The sequence below is a fragment of the Haematobia irritans genome, chromosome 1, assembly GCF_050003625.1.
Source record: "Haematobia irritans isolate KBUSLIRL chromosome 1, ASM5000362v1, whole genome shotgun sequence".
NCBI lineage: Eukaryota > Metazoa > Arthropoda > Insecta > Diptera > Muscidae > Haematobia > Haematobia irritans.
The window spans coordinates 212469190-212496377 of NC_134397.1; the positions used below are offsets into that span (position 1 = coordinate 212469190).

At 32.6% G+C, this 27188-nt stretch overlaps 2 protein-coding genes across 2 annotated transcripts in view; both read left to right on the forward strand.

Moving 5' to 3' along the window:
• LOC142234657 (uncharacterized) overlaps positions 1-27188 on the forward strand; it is a 133528-nt gene that overhangs the window by 20636 nt on the left and 85704 nt on the right. Inside the window, exons 7-9 of the mRNA XM_075305828.1 lie at positions 1515-1565; positions 1701-1946; positions 2002-2257. Of these exons, the coding sequence (XP_075161943.1) occupies positions 1515-1565; positions 1701-1946; positions 2002-2257 (553 nt within the window). The remainder of the gene's footprint in view (positions 1-1514; positions 1566-1700; positions 1947-2001; positions 2258-27188) is intronic.
• Positions 8153-20010, forward strand: LOC142222546 (prolyl 4-hydroxylase subunit alpha-2-like). The gene is made up of 6 exons (XM_075292738.1): positions 8153-8334; positions 10295-10449; positions 13695-14719; positions 14796-14846; positions 19542-19707; positions 19777-20010. Exons 1-6 carry the CDS (start codon positions 8153-8155, stop codon positions 19872-19874), a joined length of 1677 nt encoding a protein of 558 aa, XP_075148853.1. The 3' UTR covers positions 19875-20010.

Here is a 27188-nt window from a genome sequence, read left to right on the forward strand (position 1 = left end):
TTGGTCCATTTTGTAAAAATTTTATTTCTAGAGAAAATTTTGTTAAAATTTTATTCGGTTCATAATAAAATTTTCATCATTGTCAAAATTTTATTTCTATAGAAAATTTTGTCAAAATTTTATTTCTATAGAAAATTTTGTTCAAATTTTATTCGGTTCATAATCATGGTTGCCACTCGAGCCAAAAAAAATCTACCAAGATTTTATTTCTATAGGAAATTTTGTCAAAAGTTTATTTCTATAAAAAATTTTGTTAAAATTTTATATCTGTAGAAATTTTTGTCAAAATGGTATTTATATAGAAAATTTTGTCAAAATTTTTATTTCTATAGAAAATTTTGTAAAAATTTTATTTCTATAGAAAATTTTGTCAAAATTTTATTTCTATAGAAAATTTTGTTAAAATTTTATTTCTGTAGAAAATTTTGTCAAAATTGTATGTCTACTTTGTCAAACTGAATTATATACGTATTGGAATGATCTTTTTTGATTTAATATATACCACGTATGGACTTACACACAATTTAGAAGATGGTGTTAGGAGGTTTTAAGATACCTTGCCATCGGCAAGCGTTACCGCAACTTAAGTAATTCGATTCTGGATGGCAGTTTTTAGAATAAGTTTCTACGCAATCCAAGATGGAGGGTACATAAGCTTCGGCCTGGCCGAACTTACGGCCGTATATACTTGTTTTTTATTTTAATTTTACCTTTTGCCGGACGGGGATTCGAACAGCGGACCACACAGTTTGTAAGGATCAAAGAAGTAGCTGATCAATTGCCCAAGGAAAAATAAAATGTTAATTTTGTAATAACAAGCAACAACCACCAACTTAATTCAATATCGCTCCCTGTTAAATAGCGCTCCAAGCTACTAAACACATATATATATATTTATAGGCTATTTCTAAATTAATATATGTTTGCATCCAAGCATATTATATTTACAAACATTTTATGTCCCAAACATAATATATTCTAACATATTAACATATATGTCCCAAACATGTTATGCTAGTTTATGAACATTATATGCTTGCACTCAAAAATATTGTGTTTAAAAATTTGTGTTCCAAACATATAATGTTTATAGCCAAACATATGAAAAACAGTCTTTTTCATCCGTGTAGTTATAAGTTGTCGATTTTCATAAGTTGTAATGTAAACAAGTTATTTTGGATCTCAATAATATGACAATTTATATGTAGCTTGCTCCCAGCCGTCTCCAATGTAGAAAGAAATTTCAATGCAATCAATATAAATAAACCTGAAATTTGGAATCCCTTTGAAACTTAAACATTGCAAGGTATTCTTTTGTCTAAAAACTATTTAAAGCAAAATAATTCTGATTGCTATGAAGCCAGTTTAGTTAAATTCACTTTATTTATTTATTCATTACCGATAATAGTAATAATAATAATAATAAAAATTATACATGAGAAAGTAATAAGGATTTAAATTCGCTTGGAGAATAGGAAATTTTTCTGTCAAGAAAATTTTGTTAAACAATGTAGTTCATTGCTTGACGCTTTGGACAAATACCTGCACTTATTGTATACAACTAGGTGTGTATCGTGCTACGAGTGGCTCACTGCACATTGTTCCGCTCTAAGTTCAGTTGTATTTTATGTGCGTGGCCTCCGGAATTTATTCGCAGAAGCAAAGTAACTAGAGATTGCGGGCCTATTGTTCCACCACAGATACTTTCGGAACCAATGTTCACCACAAAGACTTTCGGACTTACTGTTTCCCACAGAGACTTTCAGACCTGCTGTTCCGCCACAGAGATCTTCGCGACTACTGTTCCGCCACAGAGATCTTCATGCCTACTGTCCCCCCACAGATACCTTTGAGCCTACTGGTCCCCCGCAGAGACCTTTGGGTCTACTATTCCATCACAGAGACTTTCGGACCCACTGTTCCACAACAGATATCTGTGGGCCTACGTAGACCTTCGTGTCAACTGTTCCACCAACATTCGTGTCTACTGTTCTACCACAGAGACTTTCGGTTTTACTGTTTCCCCGCAAAGACCTTCGGGCTTACTGTTCCCCCTCAAAGACCTTTGGGCCTTCTGTTCCACAACAGAGACCTTCGGGCCTACTGTTCCACCACAGAGACTTTCGGACTTACTGTCCCCCAACAGAGACCTTCGAGTCCACTGTTCCCCCGCAGAGACCTTCGAGCTTACTGTACCCTTACAGAGACCTTCGGGTCTATTGTTCCACCAGAGACACCTTCGGATCTACTATTCGTTGTAGATTAACTAGTAGCATGACATTCGTCGGTAATAGAAATCAACTAAATTGACCGATTACCGACCCGAAGCTGATCGAATAAACAATTACCCGATCGACTTCAAATCGACGAATACAGAACCAATCGTCCAAATTTCAACGCATACCAATTATTAACGAATCATCAACTACCGACGAAACGATGATCTTCTCCACTACCGATTATAACCGCATATCGCGACAACCACCGCACATCGATAAACCGACGTTATCATCACTACTAGGGATGCCAGATTTTGAAGAGGCAAAAAGAGCACATTCAGCTTATAAAAAGAGCGCATACGAAAAAATAGAGCACACTTTTTAAAATAAAAGAAAAACATTTAATTCCAATTTATTGAAATATAATTCATTTAAACATAACAAAAAGGTTCATACCATAAACATAAATAACCCACTATCAACTCAAGCTTATTTTTTTACAATACTTTGCAAGTCATTTTTTGGTGTTTTCGTGAAAAACGTTATAGAAGAAGTTTGTTTACATTTAGAACAGAGTACAAAGTGAAGAAGCAACATCGGCGTGCTCTTTTACGACTCTCATATATAAAGTAAAACACTCAAAGACTGTAATTATAACAAGATGTCCAAATTGCCTCTTGTTCTTGATCATACCTATTTTTCCCAACTCTCTCATACATGTATGGAGCTAAACTCATGAGCCTATTGGAAAAAGAGGAAGCATATAGACATGTTGTTAAATCAGATAATCTTTGAAAACACTATTTAATTAGAAAATAACGGCTAGGAAAATCTCTTAGTGTAACATTTACGTATTTTCAGTTTACTTTTACCATTTATTGAATCGATTTGGATTAATATTTGTTGTGATGCATAAAAATAGCACTTAACTAAAAATAGAGCAATTTTGCGTGCTCTTTTGGCCTGTCTTGTTTTAAGAGCACATTTTGTAAAAAAGAGCACGTCTGGCATCCCTAATCACTACTGATCATCAACGAAACGAATTTCTCGCCAAATACGGATCATCAACGAACCGAATTCCTCTAACGACAATATTGAAGCCCTGAACAGACAAACATTTTTACTGCAAGCCATGGACATTCCAATAGGACTCAGCACCATCGCATTCAGCGTGCGTTAACCCAAAGTGGCTTAAAAAGGAGGTTTCTCGCTTCATTTCTACCTCACAATGGCCACCAAAATCTCCGCATCTTAATCCGTTGGACTTTTGCTCCTAGGACATTAAGGTTGGCACTAAAAAATCCCAAATTGTCGATTATTTCGGAAGATTGCGCCAAATATAACAGAGCTACATTCACGCAGCATGTGGTGGTTTTTTGGGCTGTTTGAAGGCCAAAATTCTTGTGCCAAAGATAGCCAATTCAAACTCATTCTAAGATTTGATGTTATTTCCGACATTTTTGCTTTTGACCAATGAAAAAAATATAGTGCTTTTGTTGCATTAAATATCAGCTACTCTTTATGATTCTTTACAATGCCTTTGCAGTATATAGGATTCGACTGTTGCCTATTTGGTATGCGTCAAAATCCTTTAAAAAATCCTTTTGGTATGCGTCAAAATCCTTTAAATTGTCCAAATCCTTTAAACTGGACTCAGAACTGGATCAGAATACATCACAATCCTCCAATATTGGACACTCAAGTTGAGATAGGCCTTAGAAAATTCATGTCTGGCGTTATTACTTTTTGAAGACTTGAAAGGTTTTTTAATTAAGCAATCTTCATGTCACGAAGTTCCATGCGACTTTCCCTTGGAGTAAGTGGGAAATGTGCTACTAGTCCTTAAAAACTTAAACTATCCTCGAAATTAATGACCTGTTCATCCAGTTGATAAACTCGCTCCCGGATATTTAAGAATTCATTCAATCGATTTTCATAAAATTGGTTAGAATACAATGCCTCAAAATCTGTCATATAAGTCATTCATGCTATTTTACAAGAAGGAGTCTCCTTCTCGTATCAATGAAATAGAAAAAATCAGAAATAATATGGTCCGTTCTTTGGAGAATATTGATGGCGTATGAATCACTATTTAGGATTGAAAAACGTATTAAATTATAAAGTCACAACTGACCAGCTCATGAGGACCAAACTAAGAAATTATTCGAGGACGAGGTTCCCATAAAAAAACAAGTAAGGAAAGTCTAAAGTCGGGCGGAGCCGACTATATTATACCCTGCACCACTTTGTAGATCTAAATTTTCGATACCATATCACATCCGTAAAATGTGTTCGGTGCTATATATAAATGTTTGTCCTAAATACATACATTTAAATATCACTCGATTTGGACAGAATTTGATAGACTTTTACAAAATCTATAGACTCAAAGTTTAAGTTGGCTAATGCACTAGGGTCGAACACAATTTTAGTAAAAAAGCATGGGAAACCTTTAAATCTGAAGCAATTTTAAGGAAACTTCGCAAAAGTTTCTTTATGATTTATCGCACGATATATATGTATTAGAAGTTTAGGAAAATTAGAGCCATTTTTACAACTTTTCGACTAAGCAGTGACGATTTAACCCTGGACAGTCATCCTTCGTCAAAATGACGACGCGTAATTTCATTTTCGATCTAAAATGCATTTTAGTCAATTGGGAAATGATAAATTTAAGTTAGGCTACTTCAACAATTTTACAAATTTTTGCTTGATACTAAATAAAAACAAATTGAATAAGGAAATAAACACAATTTTGGTTCTCATCTTTGCTCACGATTCATGTTATAACGTCTTGAAATAAGCCGTAGTCAAAATGACGAAGGATGACGTTAGTGTACAAAAAATAAGGATGACTTTCCAGGGTTAACAAGGAAAATGTTGGAAATTTTTACCATTTTTGTCGAAATCAGAAAAACATATATATGGGAGCTATATCTAAATCTGAACCGATTTCAACCAAATTTGGCACGCATAGTTACAATGCTAATTCTACTCCCTGTGCAAAATTTAAACTAAATCGGAGCAAAAAATTGGCATCTGTGGTCATATGAGTGTAAATCGGGCGAAAGCTATATATGGGAGCTATATCTAAATCTGAACCGATTTCAACCAAATTTGGCACGCATAGCTACAATGCTAATTCTACTCCCTGTGCAAAAAATTCAACCAAATTGGGGTAAAACTCTGGCTTCTGGGACCGTATTAGTCCATATCGGGCGAAAGATATATATGGGAGCTATATCTAAATCTGAACCGATTTCAACCAAAATAAACACGCATATGCAGAACCTTAATTCTACTGCCTGTGCAAAGTTTCAAGTTCAATTCTACTCCCTCCCAAAATCAATAGGGATCTATTCTGAGCCAAAACACATACTTGTGCCAAATTTGAAGTCGATTGGACTAAAACTGCGACCTAGACTTTGATTACAAAAATTTGTTCACGGACAGACGGACATCGCTATATCGACTCAGAAACCCACCCTGAGCATTTTTGCCAAAGACACCCTGTGTCTATCTCGTCTCCTTCTGGGTGTTGCAAACATATGCACTAACTTATAATACCCTGTTCCACAGTGTGGAGCAGGGTATAAATATAGGAAACATTTAAATATGAACCAATTTTGAGGCAACTTCGCAAAAGTGTATTTATGATAGATAGATAGATCGATAGATGTGGCGATTTGATAAGGAAAATGTAGGTATTTCGGCCAGTTTTGCCTAAATAGGAAAAACATATATATGGAATCTATATCGAAATCTGAACCGATTGCAATCAAATTTCACATGCAAAGTTACTATGTTGAATCTACTCCCTGTGCAAAATTTCACGTAAATCGGATAACAACTTTGACCTCTGTAGTCATATGACGGAAAATCGGGCGAAAGATATATATCCCTTTCCGACCTATAGCCGATCCACGTGATAGATTTTCCTAAATTTTTGAATTCTGTTATTTATGTGCACATAGAACATTTTAGATTAATAAGTTTGTTCAGTTTGATCCTGTATCCTGTTTTTTCAGGATACGCACAATTGTTGCCGTCCGGTAAATTCCGGTAAAAGTCCGGACGTAAAAATATCAAAAACCACAAAATAATCACAAAGTTACTGTTTGCATACAATATTTAATATGTTTTCTTATTGAAAACACTTGTTTGATGAAATATTCCACAACTTAAATAATTTTAATTTATTTGCAAACTTACATCTTCCACTAATTTTTACAAATGCGCAAAGTACACTGCTGAAACTACAAAATTAATATAAAAAACAAATATTTATAACAGTTCTTCACATTCTTAGACAAAGAGAGAACATACACAATTATTTTTTTGCCGCTCTTATCGCAGTACGTCATATATTAAAGAAATTATAGAGACTTAAACTTACCCGCACAATTGTGCGTACACGGTCGGAAAGGGATATGGGTGCTATATGAAAATCTGAACCGATTTCAACCAAAATAAACACGCATATGCAGAACCTTAATTCTACTGCCTGTGCAAAGTTTCAAGTTCAATTCTACTCCCTCTGCAAAATTTCACGTAAATCAGAGTAGCACTTTTCCCTCTGTGGGCATATTAGTCCAAATCGGGCGAATGATATATACGGGAGTTATATCTAAATCTGAACCGACTTCAACTAAATTTTGCACAATTAACGATACTATAAAACGTTCTCCTTGTGCAAAATTTGAAGCAAATCAGGGAAAAACTCTGGCTTTTGGGGCCATATAAGTCCAACTCGGTCGAAAGATATATATGGGAGCTATATCTAAATCTGAACCGATTGCAACTAAAGTTGGCACAATTAACGATACTATTAAACGTACTCCTTGTACAAAATTTTAATCAAATCAGGGCAAAACTCTGGCTTTTGAAGCCATATAAGTCAAAATCGGACGAAAATATATAGGGGAGCTATATCTAAATCTGAACCGATTTCAACTAAATTTGTCACAATTAACGATACTATTAAACGTACTCGTTGTGCAAAATTTGAAGCAAATCAGGGCAAAACTCTCGCTTTTGGGGCCATATAAGTCCAAATCGGACGAAAGATATATATGGGAGCTATATCTAAATCTGAACCGATTTAGCTGATATTTGGCAGTTTTTACGAAACGGACAAAACATTCAGATGTACAAAACTTAAAGAACGTCGGTTCATAAATACGTGAATTATAATCAAATCGGTGATAACTATATATGGCAGTTATATCTAAATCTGAACCGATTATTTCCAAAATCAATAGCGATTGTCTTCTACCCGAAGAAAGACGCTATGTCAAATTTGAAGACGATCGGACTTAAACTGCGACCTGTACTTTGTGCACAAAATTACATATACAGACGGACGGTCAGACAGACAGACAGATGGACATCGCTAAATCGACTCAGAATTTAATTCTAAGCCGATAGGTATACTAAAAGATGGGTCTATGACAATTATTTCTTGGCGTTACATACAAATGCACAAACTTATTATACCCTGTACCACAGTAGTGGTGAAGGGTATAAAAAGTCAATATTCCTGCAGAAGTATCACTACGAACAAATCGTCATGGAAATCTATTCCCCATTAGATTGACAATCCAAATGGAAAGCAATCTAGCCACCTAACTGAGCAAGAAAAAGTTTCAAATGCACTATGAGATCTCCCCTTTCAATTTTCATCATTCGACAAGATAGGTTATTGAACCTGAATCTATATTTGATTTACCCATATCTGACCTAAACAAACTCAAGAAAAGACAAAATTAATCAATCGCCTATTGCACAGATCTCATTGTTACAAATTTTCATAAAAACACCTGGTCAAACATCGTTTGAACATTTTTTTCTTCATTTCATCCAAAATTGAAAATATTCTAAAAATTCCAAATTCAGTGTAAGACTAAGAGTCGTGCAACTAAGACTGTTACAAAATGAGATTACTTTGTAATTTTTCGTTTTTAGTGTTATTTTTGTCGTGGACAGTTCTAATAAAATGTGATTATTATACCTCAGTTTCGAGTTTGGACACCCTACTATCCGCTGAAAAATACTACATGTCGTCTTTGGAGAAACATTTGCAAGAAGTCCAAAGAGCTCACAGTGATTTTGAGAGGTACAAAGAGAACTACTATACATAATAAAAAAAAACAATTTAAATATATTAATGAAAAAAAAAAAAAAAAACAAAAAACATGGAAGCAATAATTTCGAATTTCAATCAAATTTAAAATCCAAAAAATAGAATTGAACTAAAGTCGTACAAATATTCGATTTACAAAGGGATAATTCCTATATATACACCTCAGCAAGATCTATTTTAAAGACTGAGGAAAATTTCAATCGCCCCGAAGGGTCCATGTATCGTCATTCGTTGTCAATTATTATACTCTTGCAAACGTGTTCTTATATTTGTCGAGAACGAGCTTTAAAGAATCCAACATATGAAAAAACTAAGAAATTTAATAGAGACATTTGCACTTTCTATCAGCAATCGATTTACTAGTGATTTAATACCATTCGATGTCTTCAGGGTTAGGTTCATTACTTGAATTCAGTATTCGGTTTCAAAATTCAGCACTATCATTTGGTTTCTTCATTATTTATTTATTTTCTACCATATAGTTTTTATATCCACCACCATAGAATGGTGACGGGGGTATAATAAGTTTGTCATTCCGTTTGTAACACATCGTAATATCGATTTCCGACTATATAAAGTATATATTTTCTTGATCAGGGAGAAATTCTAAGATGATATAACGATGTCCGTCTGTCTGTCTGTTGTAATCACGCTACAGTCTTCAATAATGGAGCAATCGTGCTGAAATTTTGCACAAACTCGTCTTTTGTCTGCAGGCAGGTCAAGTTCGAAGATGGGCTAATCGGTCCAGGTTTTGATATAGTCCCCATATAAACCGACCCCCCGATTTGGGGTCTTGGGCTTATAGAAATCGTAGTTTTTATCTAATTTGCCTGAAATTTGAAATCTAGAGGTATTTTATGACCATTAAGAGGTGTGCCGAAAATGGTGAGTATCGGTCCATATTTTGGTATAGCCCCCATATAGACCGATCTCCCGATTTTACTTCTTGGTCTTATAGAAACCGCAGTTTTTATTCAATTTACTTGAAATTGGAAATCTAGAGGTATTGTAGGACCACAAATACGTTTGCCAAAAATTATGAGTATCGGTCCATATTTTGGTATAGCCCTCGATTTGGGTCTTGTGCTTATAGAAACCGTAGTTTTTATCCAATATGTCTGAAATTGGAAATCTAGAGGTATTTTAGGACCATAAAGAGGTGTGCCGAAAATGGTGAGTATCGGTCCATATTTTGGTATAGCCCCCATAGAGACCGATTTCCCGATTTTACTTCTTGGGCTTCTAGAATCCGAAGTTTTTATCCTATTTGCCTGAAATTGGAAATCTAGAGGTATTTTCGGGTCATAAAGAGGTGTGCCGAAAACGGTGAGTATCGGTCCATATTTTAGTATAGCCCCCATAAGTACGATCTCCCGATTTAACTCCTTGGGTTTCTAGAAACCGTAGTTTTTATCTGATTTGCCTGAATTTGTATATATTCTGGTATTTTAGGCTCACAAAAACGTGTATCGGATTAAGTTTTTATCCGCCCATTTGGTAATGCCTCCATATAGACCGACTTCACTTCTTGAGGGTGTAGAATGCGCACTGATTATGAAAATTGCTTGAAACTCAATGTAAAATTTCCAGATTTTACTTCTATAGATTTAAGATTTCAAATCAAGACGTTATTTTATAATTTTCTTGCACACTTACAAGAGATGTTAATGATTCCTCTAAAACTCAAACAAAAATTGTTCTTATAAATCCAGAATCTGATATAGTCCTCATAGGTGAAATCTTTAAATTTATCTTCGGGAAGTGTCCTCAAGCCCTCCTGAAATTTCAAAGGGAACCCTAATATTTGGTTCATGGTGGTGGGTATTTAAGATTCGGCCCGGCCGAACTTAGTGCTGTATATACTTGTTTTATCTAATTTAAAAAAAAATCCTTGTTTTTATTCCCACCAATTTGAATCAAACCTACCAAGTTTCTTGAAGGAATTAGAATTGGAACACACAAAAATACATACCAATAATAGCCAATTTTTCGATGATCCTGTGAATGCTTTCAAAATAATTCGAAGGATGGTAGTGGATGTCCAACAAATGGGATTTTTAGTAGCAAATATTCACGATGTTAATGGTAAGAAAATTAAATGTATTTCAAAATATGAATAAAAATGTATTTATATATACTGTTCCGATATTCGGAATAGCCAATCGGATTTACTTAACATTATAACAAATAAACTTAAAACAATAATTATGGGTCGATATAGACCAATTCTTGCATAGTGGTTAGATACCATATATTGACGTTATGTACCAAATTTCAAACGTATCGGATGATATTTGCACCTTCAAGAGGCTCCGCAATCGAAATCAGAGGATCGGTGCTATATATAATTATGGGCCGATATGAACTAATGTTTTCGTGGTGGTTAGAGGCCATTATTGACATCACGTGCAAAATTTCAACCGCACTGCATAAAATTTCCACCTCCCAAAGGCTCGGCAAACCACATCTGGGGATCGGCTTAACATATATGGGGGCTATATATACCCAGCAAAAATAAAAGGAAGTTGTTCCACAAACATTTCTCTTAAGGTTCTCTATCAATTTTTTCCACTTCCGTTGCAGTTTTTGGACAAGTACGCAATTTTAAGTGAAAACTCAAGTTTTGGACAATTAAATTTCTCAAAAAATAGAAAACCAATAAAAAGTATAAAAAAATAATAACAAAATTAAATTTCATCCCCGCTGGAATTTGAACCTGTGCCTTTTGGCTTTTTCACTTCCATGGAAGCCCTTTTGAAAAGGTTTTGCAAATTACGATAATTTTTAATTTTTTTGTTGTTTTTTAAAGGAAAAAAATATATTTATACAAAAATATAAGCCGAAAATAACAAAATAAAAACGATGTTTAACAAAAAACAAATTAGAGAAATATTTAATAAAAATATTTGCCTCTGGTGAGATTTGAACCAGCGTTCTTAATTTTTTCATTCATAATACTAAAGAACATCTCAGGAAGTAGTTAGAATGTCATACCGTAGTGTCATATTAGATTCATATCACAGACATTTGAATAGACGTTGGCTGAGTATACTAAAGCGTTCTATTATGGTGCCAACAGGTGCCAGGTTCCACCCCCGGTGAAAGCGAAGAAGTATTTCAATTTGTAAAAAGTAAATAATAAGAAAATAATAGGGTAACAAAAAATACTTATTATAAAAATAAAAAGTGAAATCAGAGAGAAAATTCTCTTTTTAATTTTTTTTTAAATTTCCTCATCCAAATGAATTTCCAAGGCACAACTTCTGAGTGAATGCAAATTATTAAAAAATGGGGTATTTCCGTCCTATGACAAGCCCATGTAAAATTCATTGGAAATGATCCAATTTTGCACTACTTTCGTATCACAAATTGGGGATCCAAACTACTTCTTTGGAAGCTCTTTTTTTTTTTGCTGCACAGAAATTATCAAAAAATGGGGTACTTCCGTCCTATGACATGCCCATGTAAAATTCATTGGAAATGATCCAATTTTGCACTACTTTCGTATCACAAATTGGGGATCCAAACTACTTTTTGGAAGCTCTTTTTTTTGCTGCACAGAAAAAAAATTCACCAAAATATTTCCAATTAAAATTTTAATTGAACTTTCAAAAATATTCAATTAAAAATTGAATTAATTCCTTAATTTTTTAATTAGGATAAAAATCAATCACAAAAAATAATAGTATCAATTAATTTTTGAATTGGATCAATTAATTTTTTATTGACTTCATTTCAATTAAAAATTAATTGGATCAATTAATTTCGTGATTGAATCCAAAAATTATTTTTTTGTGTGTGTTATATGAAGAAAAAAAAAAATAAATAAAAACGGCATTGAGTGCAACCGGGTCGAGTATTTCTTGAAAATGTATAAATTTCAAAGAGAATTTCAGTTTGATAGATTTCCAATTTCTATAAGTCCATGAAAACGGGAGATCGATCTCCGGGGGCTATATTATAACCTAGACCTAGACCACACTATATTCGGTACATCCATTTGTGGACCTAAATATCTCTAGATTTCAAATTTCACGCAAATCGCACAGATATCTGTGGGCGTAAACTACCTGTAGATTTCCGATATCAGGCAAATTGGAAAAAAACCCTACGGTTTCTAGAACCCAAGACCTCATTTCGGGGGTGTCGGTTTGTATGGGGTTTATATTAAAACTTGGATTGCCAAGTTTTGACCTGCATGCAAGCAAAAAACTAATCTGTGCTTAATTTCAGGTTATTAGCACAATTACTGAAAGATGTAGGGTGATTACAATACCCTACAGGCAATAGGGTAGGCTGTAGGGTGACCACATAGTGATCAGCCAAAAAATGTGCCTAGCAGAATATTGATTTTAGACCCAATAAAATATACACCCATCGACTCAGAATCACCTCCTGAGTCGATCCAGCGCTTGGTGTCCGTCCGTCTGTCCATGTATTTGTTGTCGCAATTATTCCCCGACTTTGATGAAATTTGGTACAGGTTGTTTTTTGGGCCAGGACGAACGCTATTGAATTTGGAAGAAATCGGATCAAATCCCATATATATGTATCGCCCGATTTCGACAAATGGGGTCACGTTGCACTTTTTAATAACCGATCGTCGTCAAATTTGGCAAATGGTAATCTTCTTCATCACACTTCAAGTCTGCAAAATTTCATTCAAATCGGTGCAGATTTAGATATAGCTCTCATATATATGTATCGCCCGATTTTCCCAAATTTGGCCATAAAACCCTTATTTATCATTTATTTGGCTAAATGTAATCTTCTATAGCACTAACTATATGTGCAAAATTTCATCGAAATCGGTTCAAATTTAGCTATAGCTCCCATATATATGTACCGCCCGATTTTCCAAATTTGGCTATAGAACCATTATTTATTAACTGACCTTACTTAAAGTTGGCTAGATCCAGTCCTCTATAGTACTAACTGTATGTGCAAAATTTCATCGAAATCGGTTCAGATGTAGATATAGCTCCCACATATATGTATCGCCCGATTTTGAAAAATTTGCCCCTAATAACCTTATGTTTGACCAAAGATGCTTTATTTCTTAACTGATCTTAGTCAAATTTAGTACAAGGTCACCATTCGAGAAAAATTGCGAATTTTAGCCAATATTTAAAGACAAAATTTTCAGACAAACGTTAGAATGCATTAAAAATCACAAAAAATTATAAACATAGTTTATTTCGAAAAATATTACAACATTTTTAAATCAAACTGATTACGGATCACCATTCTATGGTGAGGGGCGTATAACAAGATTGAAAATACAAAAGAAACTAAATTTATAATGCATCTCAAAAAATGTCCCCTTACAGTTTTCAATGAATCGGCGAAGTCGGCAATAGGTAACCAATTTTCCCCACCAACTGAGGAGGATTTAAAGGGAGCTGTGCTCGGATTTTCACGCCTTCAAAAAACCTACAAACTAGATTCTGGTGATATGGCCGAAGGCTATTTAAGGGACTTCAAATATAGTTCATCATTGTCTGCCTATGATTGTTTCATTCTGGGTCGTATTCTCTACGAATCTGAAGATTTTCAATTGGCCAGTGAATGGCTGACAGAGGCTCTACATAAAGCAGAAGATATTGAAGATGGTGTTATAGAAAACGATGAAGATATCGAAGAAATGGAAGATAATATCGATGAAGATGAATCGTCCAAATATGAAATTATTGAAGAAGAAGTATTCCCCGACATTTCTGTTATCGCTATTCTGGAATATTTACCAGCTGCCTTACACAACAGTGGAAGAACTCAATTGGCTTTGGCCATGAATGCTAAACTCCTAGAATTAGATCCGGAAAACGTTTATGGTTTAGCAAATCAATCACTCTACATGAACGGTGTTAAGGAACAACGGCGCAAGAGAATAATCTCAACGCCACCCAAAGTTAGTGATAGGGAACGTCTTTATCATCAAGTTTGTAGTGGTGAAGTTCATCAATCTCCCGCCGAGAAACGACATTTACGTTGCCGCTATGTCACCAATAATGTTCCATATTATTATGTGGGTCCCATGAAAATGGAAGAATTAAGTTTAGATCCATTTGTGGCCTATTATCATCAAGCCATCTGCGATGATGAAATGGAGGACATCATTGAGGCCGTCTCGGAGACCCTAGAAAGGTCTAAGGTTGGACAATCGTCTGTTTCACGCTACGATGAAGTTCGTGTAAGTAAAAACTCTTGGCTGAGATACGAAGAAAACCGATTTTTGGATAAAATTTCACAACGTTTGCAAGACATTACTGGCTTATCTATACGTGATGGAGAATATTTGCAAGTGGTTAATTATGGTATTGGTGGTCATTATGGACCACATCATGATTTCTTTCCTGTGAGTTGATGGAGTTTTTTTTTTGTTTTGGTGAATATTTTATATTCATAATATTCTATTTTCATTCAATTTGCAGAAACAAGAAAAAGACATGAAAGGAAATCGCATATTAACGGCTCTATTTTATGTAAGTAGACAAGGTTTTGTTCAATGCAAAATTTCCAACAAACAAAAAAAAATTTTGAATTGTAAATTTGTCGAATATTTAAATGTTTTAACGATTATAACTTGCATTCAAAAAGGAAAGTCACTACTTCAACAAAAATGGACGTTGATACTGTAACCTAACACAAAAATTTGTCAAAATTTTATATCAATACAACATTTTGTCAGAATTTTATATCTATAGAAAATTTTGTGAAACTTTATTTCTATGGAAAATTTTATCAAAATTTTATTTTTTATAGAAAATTTTGTCAAATTTTTATTTCTATAGAAAATTTTGCCAAAATTTTATTTCTATCGAAAATTTTGTCAAAATTTTATTTCTGTAGTACATTTTGTCAACATTTAATTTCTATAGAAAATTTTGTCAAAATATTAATTCTATAGAAAATTTTGTAAAAATGTTATTTCTATAGAAAATTTTGTAAAAATTTTATTTCTACAGAAATTTTTGTCAAAATTTTTTTTTTTAGAAAATTTTGACAACATTTTATTTCTATGGAAAATTTTGTCAAAATTTTATTTCTATAGAAAATTTTGTCAAAATTTTATTTCTATAGAAAATTTTGTAAAAATGTTATTTCTATAGAAAATTTTGTAAACATGTTATTTCTATAGAAAATTTTGTCAAAATTTTATTTCTATAGAAAATTTTGTCAAAATTTTATTGCTATAGAAAATGTTGTCAAAATTTTATTTCTATAGAAAATTTTGCCAAAATTTTATTTCTATAGAAAATTTTGTAAAAATTTTATTTCTATAGAAAATTTTGTCAAAATTTTATTTCTGTACAAAATTTTTGACAACATTTAATTTCTATGGAAAATTTTGTCAAAATTTTATTTCTACAGAAAATTTTGTCAAAATTTTATTTCTATAGAAAATATTGTAAAAATGTTATTTCTATAGAACATTTTGTCAAAATTTCATTTCTATAGAAAATTTTATTTGTGTAGAAAATTTTGTCAAAATTTTATTTCTATAGAAAATATTGTCAAAATTTTATTTCCATAGAAAATTTTGTCAAAATATTATTTCTATAGAAAATTTTGTCAAAATTTTATTTTTATAGAAAATTTTGTCAAAATTGTATCTCTATGGAAAATTTTGTCAAAGTTTTATTTCTATAAAAAATTTTGTTAAAATTGTATTTCTATAGAAAATTTTGTCCAAATTTTATTTCTATAGAAAATTTTGTCAAAATTTTATTTTTATAGAAAATTTTGCCAATTTTTTTTTCTTCTATATAAAATTTTGTCAAATTTTTATTTCTATAGAAAATTTTGTCAAATTTTTATTTCTATAGAAAATTTTGTCAATATTTTATTTCTATAGAAAATGTTGACAAAATTTTATTTCTATGGAAAATTTTAACAAATCGATGATTTGACAGTGGCATAGGAAAAGAGATATGTTTGTTTTGAATTTATTTCGGCATAAGCCGGCTATCATACAAAACCTTTTTTCGGAGGGTTCAAGAGTGGTTCATTGTTTAATGAACTGTCTGAATTTATTCTGATAATTGGTTGATAGTTTTGCTGCGAGAAGAGGATGTTGATTAGGAATGTGGTAATTCCGAAACGTGCGTCCATCCAACCATCTTGCAATCTATAGGGCTTTGCCCAAATAAATTTGACAAACATTATTTTCCTCTGTTGGTTAAGCTACACTTGTAGTTTAGTCAATGTATGGTTTTAAGCTGCAATAAAAAACAACAACAATGCTTAAAGAACAAAACCAACAATAACAAAACAAAAAGAATGGAAAAAGTTTATTTCTATAGAAAATTTTGTCAAAATTTTATTTTTATAGAAAATTTTATTTCTTTAGAGAATTTTGTCAAAATTTTATTAAAAAAAATTTTTGTCCGAATTTGATTGCTATAGAAAATTTTGACACAATTTTATTTCTATGGAAAATTTTGGCAAAAGTATATTTCTATAGAAATTTTGTCAAAATTTTATTTTTATAGAAAATTTTGTCAATTTTTTATAGAGATTTTTGTCAAAATTTTATTTCTATCGATAATTTTGTCAATTTTTTTTCCTATATTTGTCAAATTTTGTCAAAATTTTATTTCTATAGAAAATTTTGTTAAAATTTTATTTCTATAGAAATTTTGTCAAAATTTTATTTGTAAAAAAAAAATTGTCAAAATTTTATTTCTATAGAACATTTTGTGATACTTTTTTTCTATAGAAAATTTTGTCAGAATTTTATTTCAATAGAATATTTTGACAAAATTTTATTTCTATGGAAAATTTTGACAAAAGTTTATTTCTATAGAAATTTTGTCAAAATTTTATTTTTATAGAAAATTTTGTCAAATTTTTTATAGAGATTTTTGTCAAAATTTTATTTCTATAGAAAATTTTGTAAAAATTGTATTTCTTTAGAAAATTGTGACAACATTTTATTTCTATGGAAAATTTTGACAAAATTTTATTTCTATAGAAAATTTTGTAAAAATTGTATTTGTTTAGAAAATTGTGACAACATTTTATTTCTATGGAAAATTTTGTCAAAATTTTATTTCTATAGAAAATGTTGTCAAAATTTTATTTCTATAGAAAATTTTGTCAAAATTGTATTTCTATAGAAATTTTGTAAAAATGTTATTTCTATAGAAAATTTTGTCAAAATTTTATTTCTGTAGAAAATTTTGACAACATTTAATTTCTATGGAAAATTTTACCAAAATTTTATTTTTATGGAAAATTTTGTCAGAATTTGATTTCTATAGAAAATTTTGACACAATTTTATTTCTATGGAAAATTTTGACAAAAGTATATTTCTATAGAAATTTTGTCAAAATTTTATTTTTATAGAAAATTTTGTCAATTTTTTATAGAGATTTTTGTCAAAATTTTATTTCTATCGATAATTTTGTCAAATTTTTATACCCATCACCACTACTGTGGTACAGGGTATAATAAATTTGTGCATTTGTATGTAACGCCAAGAAATAGTGGTCATAGACCCATCCTTTAGTATACCGATCGGCTTAGAATTAAATTCTGAGTCGATTTAGCGATGTCCGTCTGTCTGTCTGTCTGTCTGTCTGTATATGTAATTTTGTGCACAAAGTACAGCTCGCAATTTAAGTCCGATCTTCCTCAAATTTGGCATAGGGTCGTTTCTTGGGACAGAGACAATCGCTATTGGTTTTGGAAAAAATCGGTTCAGATTTAGATATAGCTGCCATATATATTTATCCCCGATTTGGTGATAGTTAGCGTGTTTATCAACCGATTTTCTTGAAATATCGTACATTTAAATATTTTATGAATCTCGAAAATCTTGCAAAATATCAGCCAAATCGGTTCAGATTTAGATATAGCTCCCATATATATCTTTCGTCCGATTTAGACTGATATGATCACAGAGGCCAAAGTTTACTATCGATCTTCGTGATATTTGCACAGAGGGTAAAATTTACATTCTACCAATGCTTGGTAAATTTGTTTGAAATCGGTTCAAATTTAGATATAGCTCCAATATATATCTTTCGTCCGATTTGAACTTATATGGCCATAAAAACCAGAGTTTTGCCGTGATTTGCTTCAAATTTTGCACAAGCGGTACTTTTAACGATACTATTGTATGTGCCAAATATGGTCAAAATCGATTCAGATTTAGATATAGCTCCCATATATATGTTTCGTCCGATTTGAACTTATATGGCCTCAAAATCCAGGGTTTTGCCGTCATTGCCGTATCGGTAATTGTACCAAATTTGGTTGAAATCGGTTCAGATTTGCACTCATATCACCAGGGGGCCAAAGTTATACTCCCATTTACGTGAAATTTCGCATACATAGCATATATACACCAGAGTTGGGGAAATATGGTAGACTGTTACACATTTTAGACCCATTTTCAATGGAAGTTTCCTCCAATTAACTGGATAGCGTTAGCCGTAGAAGTAAAAAAATTGTCTCCTTTATATAGCTTCCAGCAAATGTGAAGTAGTTGAGATGGTAACACAAATTTTGGCCTACATAGGGGTGAAGGGTATAATATAGTCGGCCCCGCCCGACTTTAGACTTTACTTACTTGTTTTTTCTATATTTGTCAAATTTTGTCAAAATTTTATTTCTATAGAAAATTTTGTTAAAATTTTATTTCTATAGAAATTTTGTCAAAATTTTATTTCTATAAAAATGTTGTCAAAATTTTATTTCTGTAGCAAATTTTGCCAAAATTTTATTTGTATAGAAAATTGTATTTCTATAAAAATTTTTCTCAGAACTTTATTTCTATGGAAAATTTTGTTAAAATTTTATTTCTATAGAAAATTTTGTCAAAATTTTATTTCTATAGAAATTTTGTCAAAATTTTATTTCTATAGAAAATTTTGTTAACATTTTATTTCTATAGAAAATTTTGTCAAAATTTTATTTCTATAGAAAATTTGTTAACATATTAATTCTATATGTTAGAACCTATTGTCCAAATTTTATTTCTATAAAAAATTTTATTTTTATAAAAAATTTTTACAAAATATTCTATATACAAATTTTGACAAAATTTTATTTCTATACGAAATTTTGATAAAATTTTATTTCTATATGAAATTCTGTTAAAATTTTATTTCTATAGAAAATGTGTTGAAAAAATGTTTTGAAAAAATTCCGTTTGTTTCATTCCAAACAGATCAATGATGTTGAATTGGGTGGTGCTACTGCTTTCCCTGCCCTTAAACTGGCCGTGCAACCTATACGTGGTAGTTTAGTGATGTGGTATAATTATCACAAATCTTTGGAAAAAGATTTTCGTACTTGGCATGCTGGTTGTCCGGTTCTACAAGGATCCAAATGGGGTAAGTGAACAAGAACCTACGGGTATGACATTTTATTTTATATATCTATGTGGTTTTGCTCTTTTTCAGTATGCAATGAATGGTTTAGTACATATGGCCAAGAATTCAATCGTCCATGTGGTTTACAACCAGACCATGAGATATCCAAACCCTATGAACATTGGTAATCCGACTAGGAGAATATAAGCAAATATTTTATATAATTAATGTAGATTAAACAACAATTAATTATATTATATATTTAATTGTAGTATATGCTTAGATAGTTGCCATTAGATAAATAATAAATTTTAGAAATAGTAAGTAATTTTTTTTTAATTAAACTAAGAAAACATACATAATTAGGATGAATTTTGTTCATCCTATACCATGGACCACATACAAGATATTATCCTGAAAACGTCGTATAGGTTACACTTGCCGTAATTTTAATTATTCGGGAAACACAACTGCCAACAGACATGTAGCTGCAATTGCCAAAGTGAGGTTATCAATAATTTTGAGTGTCATAACAAGTCTATTTTCTATGTAAAACAGTGAAACCTCTCAGAAGCGGTCACACACGGTTGCCCAAAATTTCTCCAGTTGTGAGAGCTTAAGTTTAATGTTTTAATATAATTATGGACCGAAATTGACCGAGTTTTGCATGGTTACATTGAAAAAACGTACCAAATTTCAACCGGACCGAATGGAATTTGCACCTCCAGGGAGTTTCGGAAATCAAATCTGGTAATCGGTTTATATGGGGATATATAAAATTATTGAACATTATAGACCAATTTTTTTATGGTTGTTAGAGAGCATATACTAACACAACGAATCCAATTATAACAAGATCGGATTAAATCTGACCCCCCAAATATCTCACAAGCTAAATCTTGGGATCGGTTTATATATAATTATGAACTGATATCGACCAATTTTTGCAAGGTTGTTGAAGGGCATTTACTCATTTACCTAATTTCAACCAGATGAAATGAAATTTGCTCCTCCAAGAGTCTCTGCAAGCTAAATCTGAGGTCGGTTTATATGGGGGCTATGCCTAAAAGTGGTCCGACTTGGCTCATTTGAAATACGGTCCGACCATTTGCAATACGGTCCAACTGTTTGCAATACGTCCGACCTGCATCAATAACAAAACCTTGTGTCACGTTTCATATCGATAGCTTGTTTCGATCGGAAGTCGAGAGCCACCATGGTGAAACGGTTAGCATGCTCGCTTTGCATAAAAAGGGTTAATCCCAAGTTCAGCCAAACACCAAAAAAAGTTTTTTATGCATGGTTGATTATCCCCCTCAGTAATCCTGGAGGCATTTCTGAATGTTTCAAAACTTCTCTTAAGTGATTTCACCGCAACCCCGTTCGGACTCGGCTACAAAAAGGAGATCCCTTGTAAGTGAGCTAAATATAGAATCGGGCAGCACTCAGCGATAAGAGAAAATTCCCCACTGTGGTATCACAATGAACTGAATACAATGAAACCTCTCAAAATTGGACACTTTGAAAACCGGACAAGTCTCAAATGTGGGACGTTTACTATATTAAAATTAACCTCTCGTAACTGCACCCTTACAAAAAATCGCTTCTGTAACATATACTCCCAAACATATTTTGCTTCAAGCATATACATTTTTGGGTATTGCCCAAACATTTATATGTTTGATCTCTACCAATATATAATATGTTTGAAAGCATATTGGTCTAAACAATATATGTTTGGGTAGTCTAAGTTCCAAACATTTTGTATTTTTGCATCCAAATTCAATAATGTTGTCTTCCAAAAAACAATATGTTATTATGTGACCATATAATATGTTTGGAAGCATTTTGCACCCAAAAATATTATATGCTTAAAAAAATTCTCCCAAACAATATTGTGCTCAAAATTTTATTTATTTATTTATATATTTACAATCATAATGAATTATGAAAATAAACAGGTAATATAGGTGCTAACAACATAGGTTTTCGACCTGAATGCTCAAAATTTTGTTTCTGCCCAATTGTATATTCCCCGACATCTTTCTCACTTCCACGAGATTTTTTAGTTCTTAGCACCTTTTTCTGTAATACAAACATTGTAGAAGAAATTATTCAATTTTATGATTTTTTTTATTTTAATTTTACCTTTTGCCGGACGGGGATTCGAACAGCGGACCACACAGTTTGTAAGGATCAAAGAAGTAGCTGATCAATTGCCCAAGGAAAAATAAAATGTTAATTTTGTAATAACAAGCAACAACCACCAACTTAATTCAATATCGCTCCCTGTTAAATAGCGCTCCAAGCTACTAAACACATATATGTTTATAGGCTATTTCTAAATTAATATATGTTTGCATCCAAGCATATTATATTTACAAACATTTTATGTCCCAAACATAATATGTTCTAACATATTAACATATATGTCCCAAACATGTTATGCTAGTTTATGAACAGTATATGCTTGCACTCAAAAATATTGTGTTTAAAAATTTGTGTTCCAAACATATAATGTTTATAGCCAAACATATGAAAAACAGTCTTTTTCATCCGTGTGGACACCTCCCAAATGTGAAGTAAATTTAAGCGACAGTGGATGTCCACCTATCAGAGGTTTCACTGTAGTCTAAGAGGGCATGAAATAACCGGCTGCAACTATACTTAACCTAACCTTCGTTCGGAAGTTAGAGTGATTTCAACAGACAGATGGACGGACACCGCTAGATCGACTAAAAATCTCACCACGATCCAGATTACATACCTTATGTGGCCTGAGATCAATATTTCTATGTGTTACAAACGAAATGACAAAATTAATATACCTACTCCCGATAGGTATCGCGAAGATAAATTTGAAGATTTTACCTATGAAGACTATATCAGATTCTGGATTTATAAGAATCATTATACCCTGCGCCAAACTGTTGAACAGAGTATTATAAGTTAGTGCATATGTTTGTAACACCCAGAACGAGACGAGATAGACACATGGTGTCTTTGGCAATAATGCTCAGGGTGGGTCCCTGAGTCGATATAACCATGTCCGTCTGTCCGTCCATTTTATCCCGATTAGCTTGAAATTTTGCACAACGAGTACAATTGGTAGTATAGTCATGTGTGCTAAATTTTATTGAAATCGGTTCAAATTTAGATATAGCTCCCATATATATGTTTTTCTGATTTCGACAAAAATGGTCAAAATACCAACATTTTCCTTGTTAAATCGCCACTGCGTAGTCGAAAAGTTGTAAAAATGACTCTAATTTTCCTAAAATTCTAATACATATTATCGAGCGATAAATCATAAATAAACTTATGCGAAGTTTCCATAAAATTGCTTCAGATTTAAATGTTTCCCATATTTTTTACTAAAATTGTGTTCCACCCTAGTGCATTAGCCAACTTAAATTTTGAGTCTATAGATTTTGTAGAAGTCTATCAAATTCTGTCCAAATCGAGTGATATTTAAATGTATGTATTTGGGACAAACCTTTATATATAGCACCCAACATATTTGACGGATGTGATATGGTATCGAAAATTTAGATCTACAAAGTGGTGCAGGGTATAATATAGTCGGCCCCACCCGACTTTAGACTTTCCTTACTTGTTTTTGTTTGAGTTTTAGAGGAATCATTAAAATCTCTTGTAAGTGTGCAAGAAAATGATGAAATAAAGCCTCAATTTAAAATCTAAAATCTGTAGATTTTCACCCAAATTATTTGAATGATTACGAGTAGTAAAATCCGAAAATTTTACATTTCGTTTCCAGCAATTTTCATGATCGGAGCACCTTCTATACCCTCAAGAAGTGAAATCGGTCTATACACAGAGAATACAGATTGGTTGTGACAATCGAATCTATTACCAACCTCCTTTTGGCAGTTGTAGCAACTTCCCGTTGGCAGTTGTGCCACCAGACTGATTCGGTCGACACAACCAATATCTCATATGGTGTTGGTAGGGTCTGCCGACGACATTGGTTGTTGCTACCTTCATCATTCGGTGGTGTTGGTCAACTTTGATAATACTAATGACCGAATTAAAAACCAATTTCGTCCCAGTTAAAAATTATATTATTAAAATATATGTATATAATAAATTTAAATACAAAATAGGTGACATCGAAAGATGAAAATTGCACTAAATCGACTCATGTACCCTCTGCCATGAATTGGCGAAATCATCCTATATGGCAAGAAATCTTTACTAAAAATAAAATAAAAATTGATTAACAAATGGAATGGTATATGTTCGTGTTGAAATCAATTAAATACGATAGAAAATCAGCCGGGCCTTATCTTAATGATGAAAATCGGTTACTAGCAGATTGCAAATAATTACAAACCACCTTATTTGTGAACATAAATTCACAATTCGCCAAATGTCTTGGAGAGGTCCAGCCCAGTTTTAAAATTGTAAAAATGTCTCCAATTACCTACACATCTAATTATAAATCATAAATGTTTTCGGGAACCTCCTCAACCTCCACGATACATGCTAGATAGTAAAATTGTTGAGTTATTTTGAGTCCTCTAAAAAATTTATTTGCAATACAAACCATTGTTTTAAATTTTTTTGTCCCGAGAAAACATTTCTTATACCATTCATGCCGTACCGTGATCCCATTCATGGCGAAGAGATGATAAAATTTTGTTTTTGTTATCGTTGCCTCTATTTAAAATTTTGAAATAAAATTATTTATTCTTCTTCCAAAAAAAAAAAAAACAACAAATTACATTTTATAAATATTTTAAATAATATTCGGCTATAATTAATATATGACAATGGTGGTTACAAAATGATAGTTAAAAATTTTCCTTACTGATGGTCGGTCATATCAACCAATACGAATCAAAATTATTCAAAGGATGTAAATTTGGTTACTACAACCATTTATGTTGTGGCACAACAGAAAATCTGTTGAAAATCTCATCAAGAGTTACAGTTATGAATAAATATATGTAAATACATTATTTCTAAATACAGTAGAATTCATTTATAGCGACCTCGGTTATAACGACCATCCGTTTATAACGACGGATTTTCAAAGCAAGTTTGGTTCTTAATAGTTTGTACATGCGCAAGCATTCGCTTAGAACGACTCCGGTTTTAGCGACCAATTTGCACGTCTGCTTTGGAATGGACATTCGGTTATAACGACGATGTAAGTTCTGTGTACTAATTTTTATTTTTTCATTCCATTTTTTGTCGTCAGACAATACTAAATAAAGAAACATATACTGCGGGGAATCACAGAATTTGTTTTCGACTATCCCAAACAGAGGTGCAAATGACAAAGAAGAAATATTGAAACCAGTTTGGGATGAGTTCGAGTTCAAACTAGGACTGGGATGAGTTCGTAAATGTCGATGACAACGTCGTGACATCCTTCATTGAGAGAAATAGTGGAGAACACAAAAGAAAATGATGAAACTCACAGCGATAATGAACCAGATGACGAAGATGAGTAAATCAAAATTCAAACTAGGACAGAAACCTTGAGTGCGGTGCACACTTTAAAACAGTATTTACGATTTGGGGGTTCTGATATATCAGAGAGTTTATATAGTTCCGTTGAAATTATTGAAAGTACATTATTAAAAGAAATTCTTGTAAATAGAAAACAAACCACAATTCTAAACTATTTCCAATCTCAATAAATATGAATATACATGATACAAAAAAAAAAAAAAAACTTAAAAATATTGTGTACACTTATTTGGATACAACGACGTTCGGTTATAACGACGTATAATTTCGGTCCCTTGGAGGTCGCTATAACCGAATTCTACTGTGTAGCATGTTCCTAAGAACAACCGAATTCCAACCATTCCCTTCTATGTGTGTTTGGAGGCCTTATCCGATACACGTTTTTGTGAGTCTAAAATACCAGTATATTTATAATTTCAGGCAAATCGGATAAAACTACGGTTACTAGAAACCCAAGCAGTTAAATCGAGAGATTGGTCTTATGGGAGCTATACTAAAATATGGACCGCTACTCACCGTTTCCAGCTCACCTCTATAATTTTTATACCCACCATCATAGAATGATAACGGGGGTATAATAAGTTTGTCATTCCGTTTGTAACACATCGAAATATCGATTTCCGAATATATAAAGTATATATATTCTTGATCAGGGAGAAATTCTAAGACGATATAGTCATGTCCGTCTGTCTGCCTGCCTGTTGTAATCTCATTACAGTCTTCAATAATAAAGCAATCGTGCTGAAATTTCGCACAAACTCGTCTTTTATCTGCGGGCAGGTCAAGTTCGAAGATGGGCTTTATCGGTCCAAGTTTTCATATAGCCCCCATATCAACCGACCTCCCGCTTTCGGGTCTTGGGCTTATAGAAATCGAAGTTTTTATCCAATTTGCCTGAAATTTGAAATCTGGAGGTATTTTATGACCATAAAGAGGTGTGCCAAAAATGGTGAGTATCGGTCCATGTTTTGGTATAGCCCCCATATAGGCCGATCTCCCGATTTTACTTCTTGGGCTTATAGAAACCGCAGTTTTTATTCAATTTACCAGAAATTGGAAATCTAGAGGTACTGTAAGACCACAAATACGTGTGCCAAAAATTGTGAGTATCGGTCCATGTTTTGGTATGGTCCCCATATAAAACGACATCCCAATTTGGGGTCTTGGGCTTATAGAAACCGTAGTTTTTATCCAATTTGCCTGAAATTGGAAATCTTGTGGTACTTTATGACCAAAAAGAGGTGTGCCAAAAAATGGTGAGTATCGATCCGTGTTTTGATATAGCCCCCATATAGACCGATCTCCCGATTATATTTCTAGGGCTTCTAGAATCGATAGTTTCTATCCAATTCGCCTAAAATTGGAAATCTAGAGATATTTTAGCACCATAAAGAGGTGTGCCAAAAATTTTAACTATCGGTTGATGTTTAGGTATAGTCCCATATAGACCGATTTCCCGATTTTACTTCTTGGGCTTCTAGAATCTGTCGTTATTATCCAATTTGGTTGAAATTTGAAATCTAGAGGTATTTTAGGACCATAAAGAGGTGTGCTAAAAACGGTGAGCATCGGTCCAGGTTTTGGTATATCCCCCATATAGACCGATCTCCCGATTTGGGGTCTTGGGCTTATAGAATCCGTAGTTTTTATCCAATTTGCCTGAAATTGGAGATCTAGAAGTAATTTAGAACAATAAAGAGGTGTGGTGAGTATCGGTCCATGTTTTGGTATAGCCCCCATATAGACCGATCCCCAGTTTTTACTTCTTGGGCGTCTAAAATCTGTAGTTTTTATCCAATTTGCCTGAAATTAGAAATCTAGAGGTATTTTAAAATCCTAAAGGGGTGTGCTGCAAATGATGAGTATCGGGCCATGTTTTTATATAGCCCTCATATAGACCGATCTCCAGATTTTATTCTTGGGCTTATAGAAACCGTAGTTTTTATCCAACTTGCCTCAAATCTAGAGATATTTTGGAACCATAAAAAGGTATGCCGAAAAAG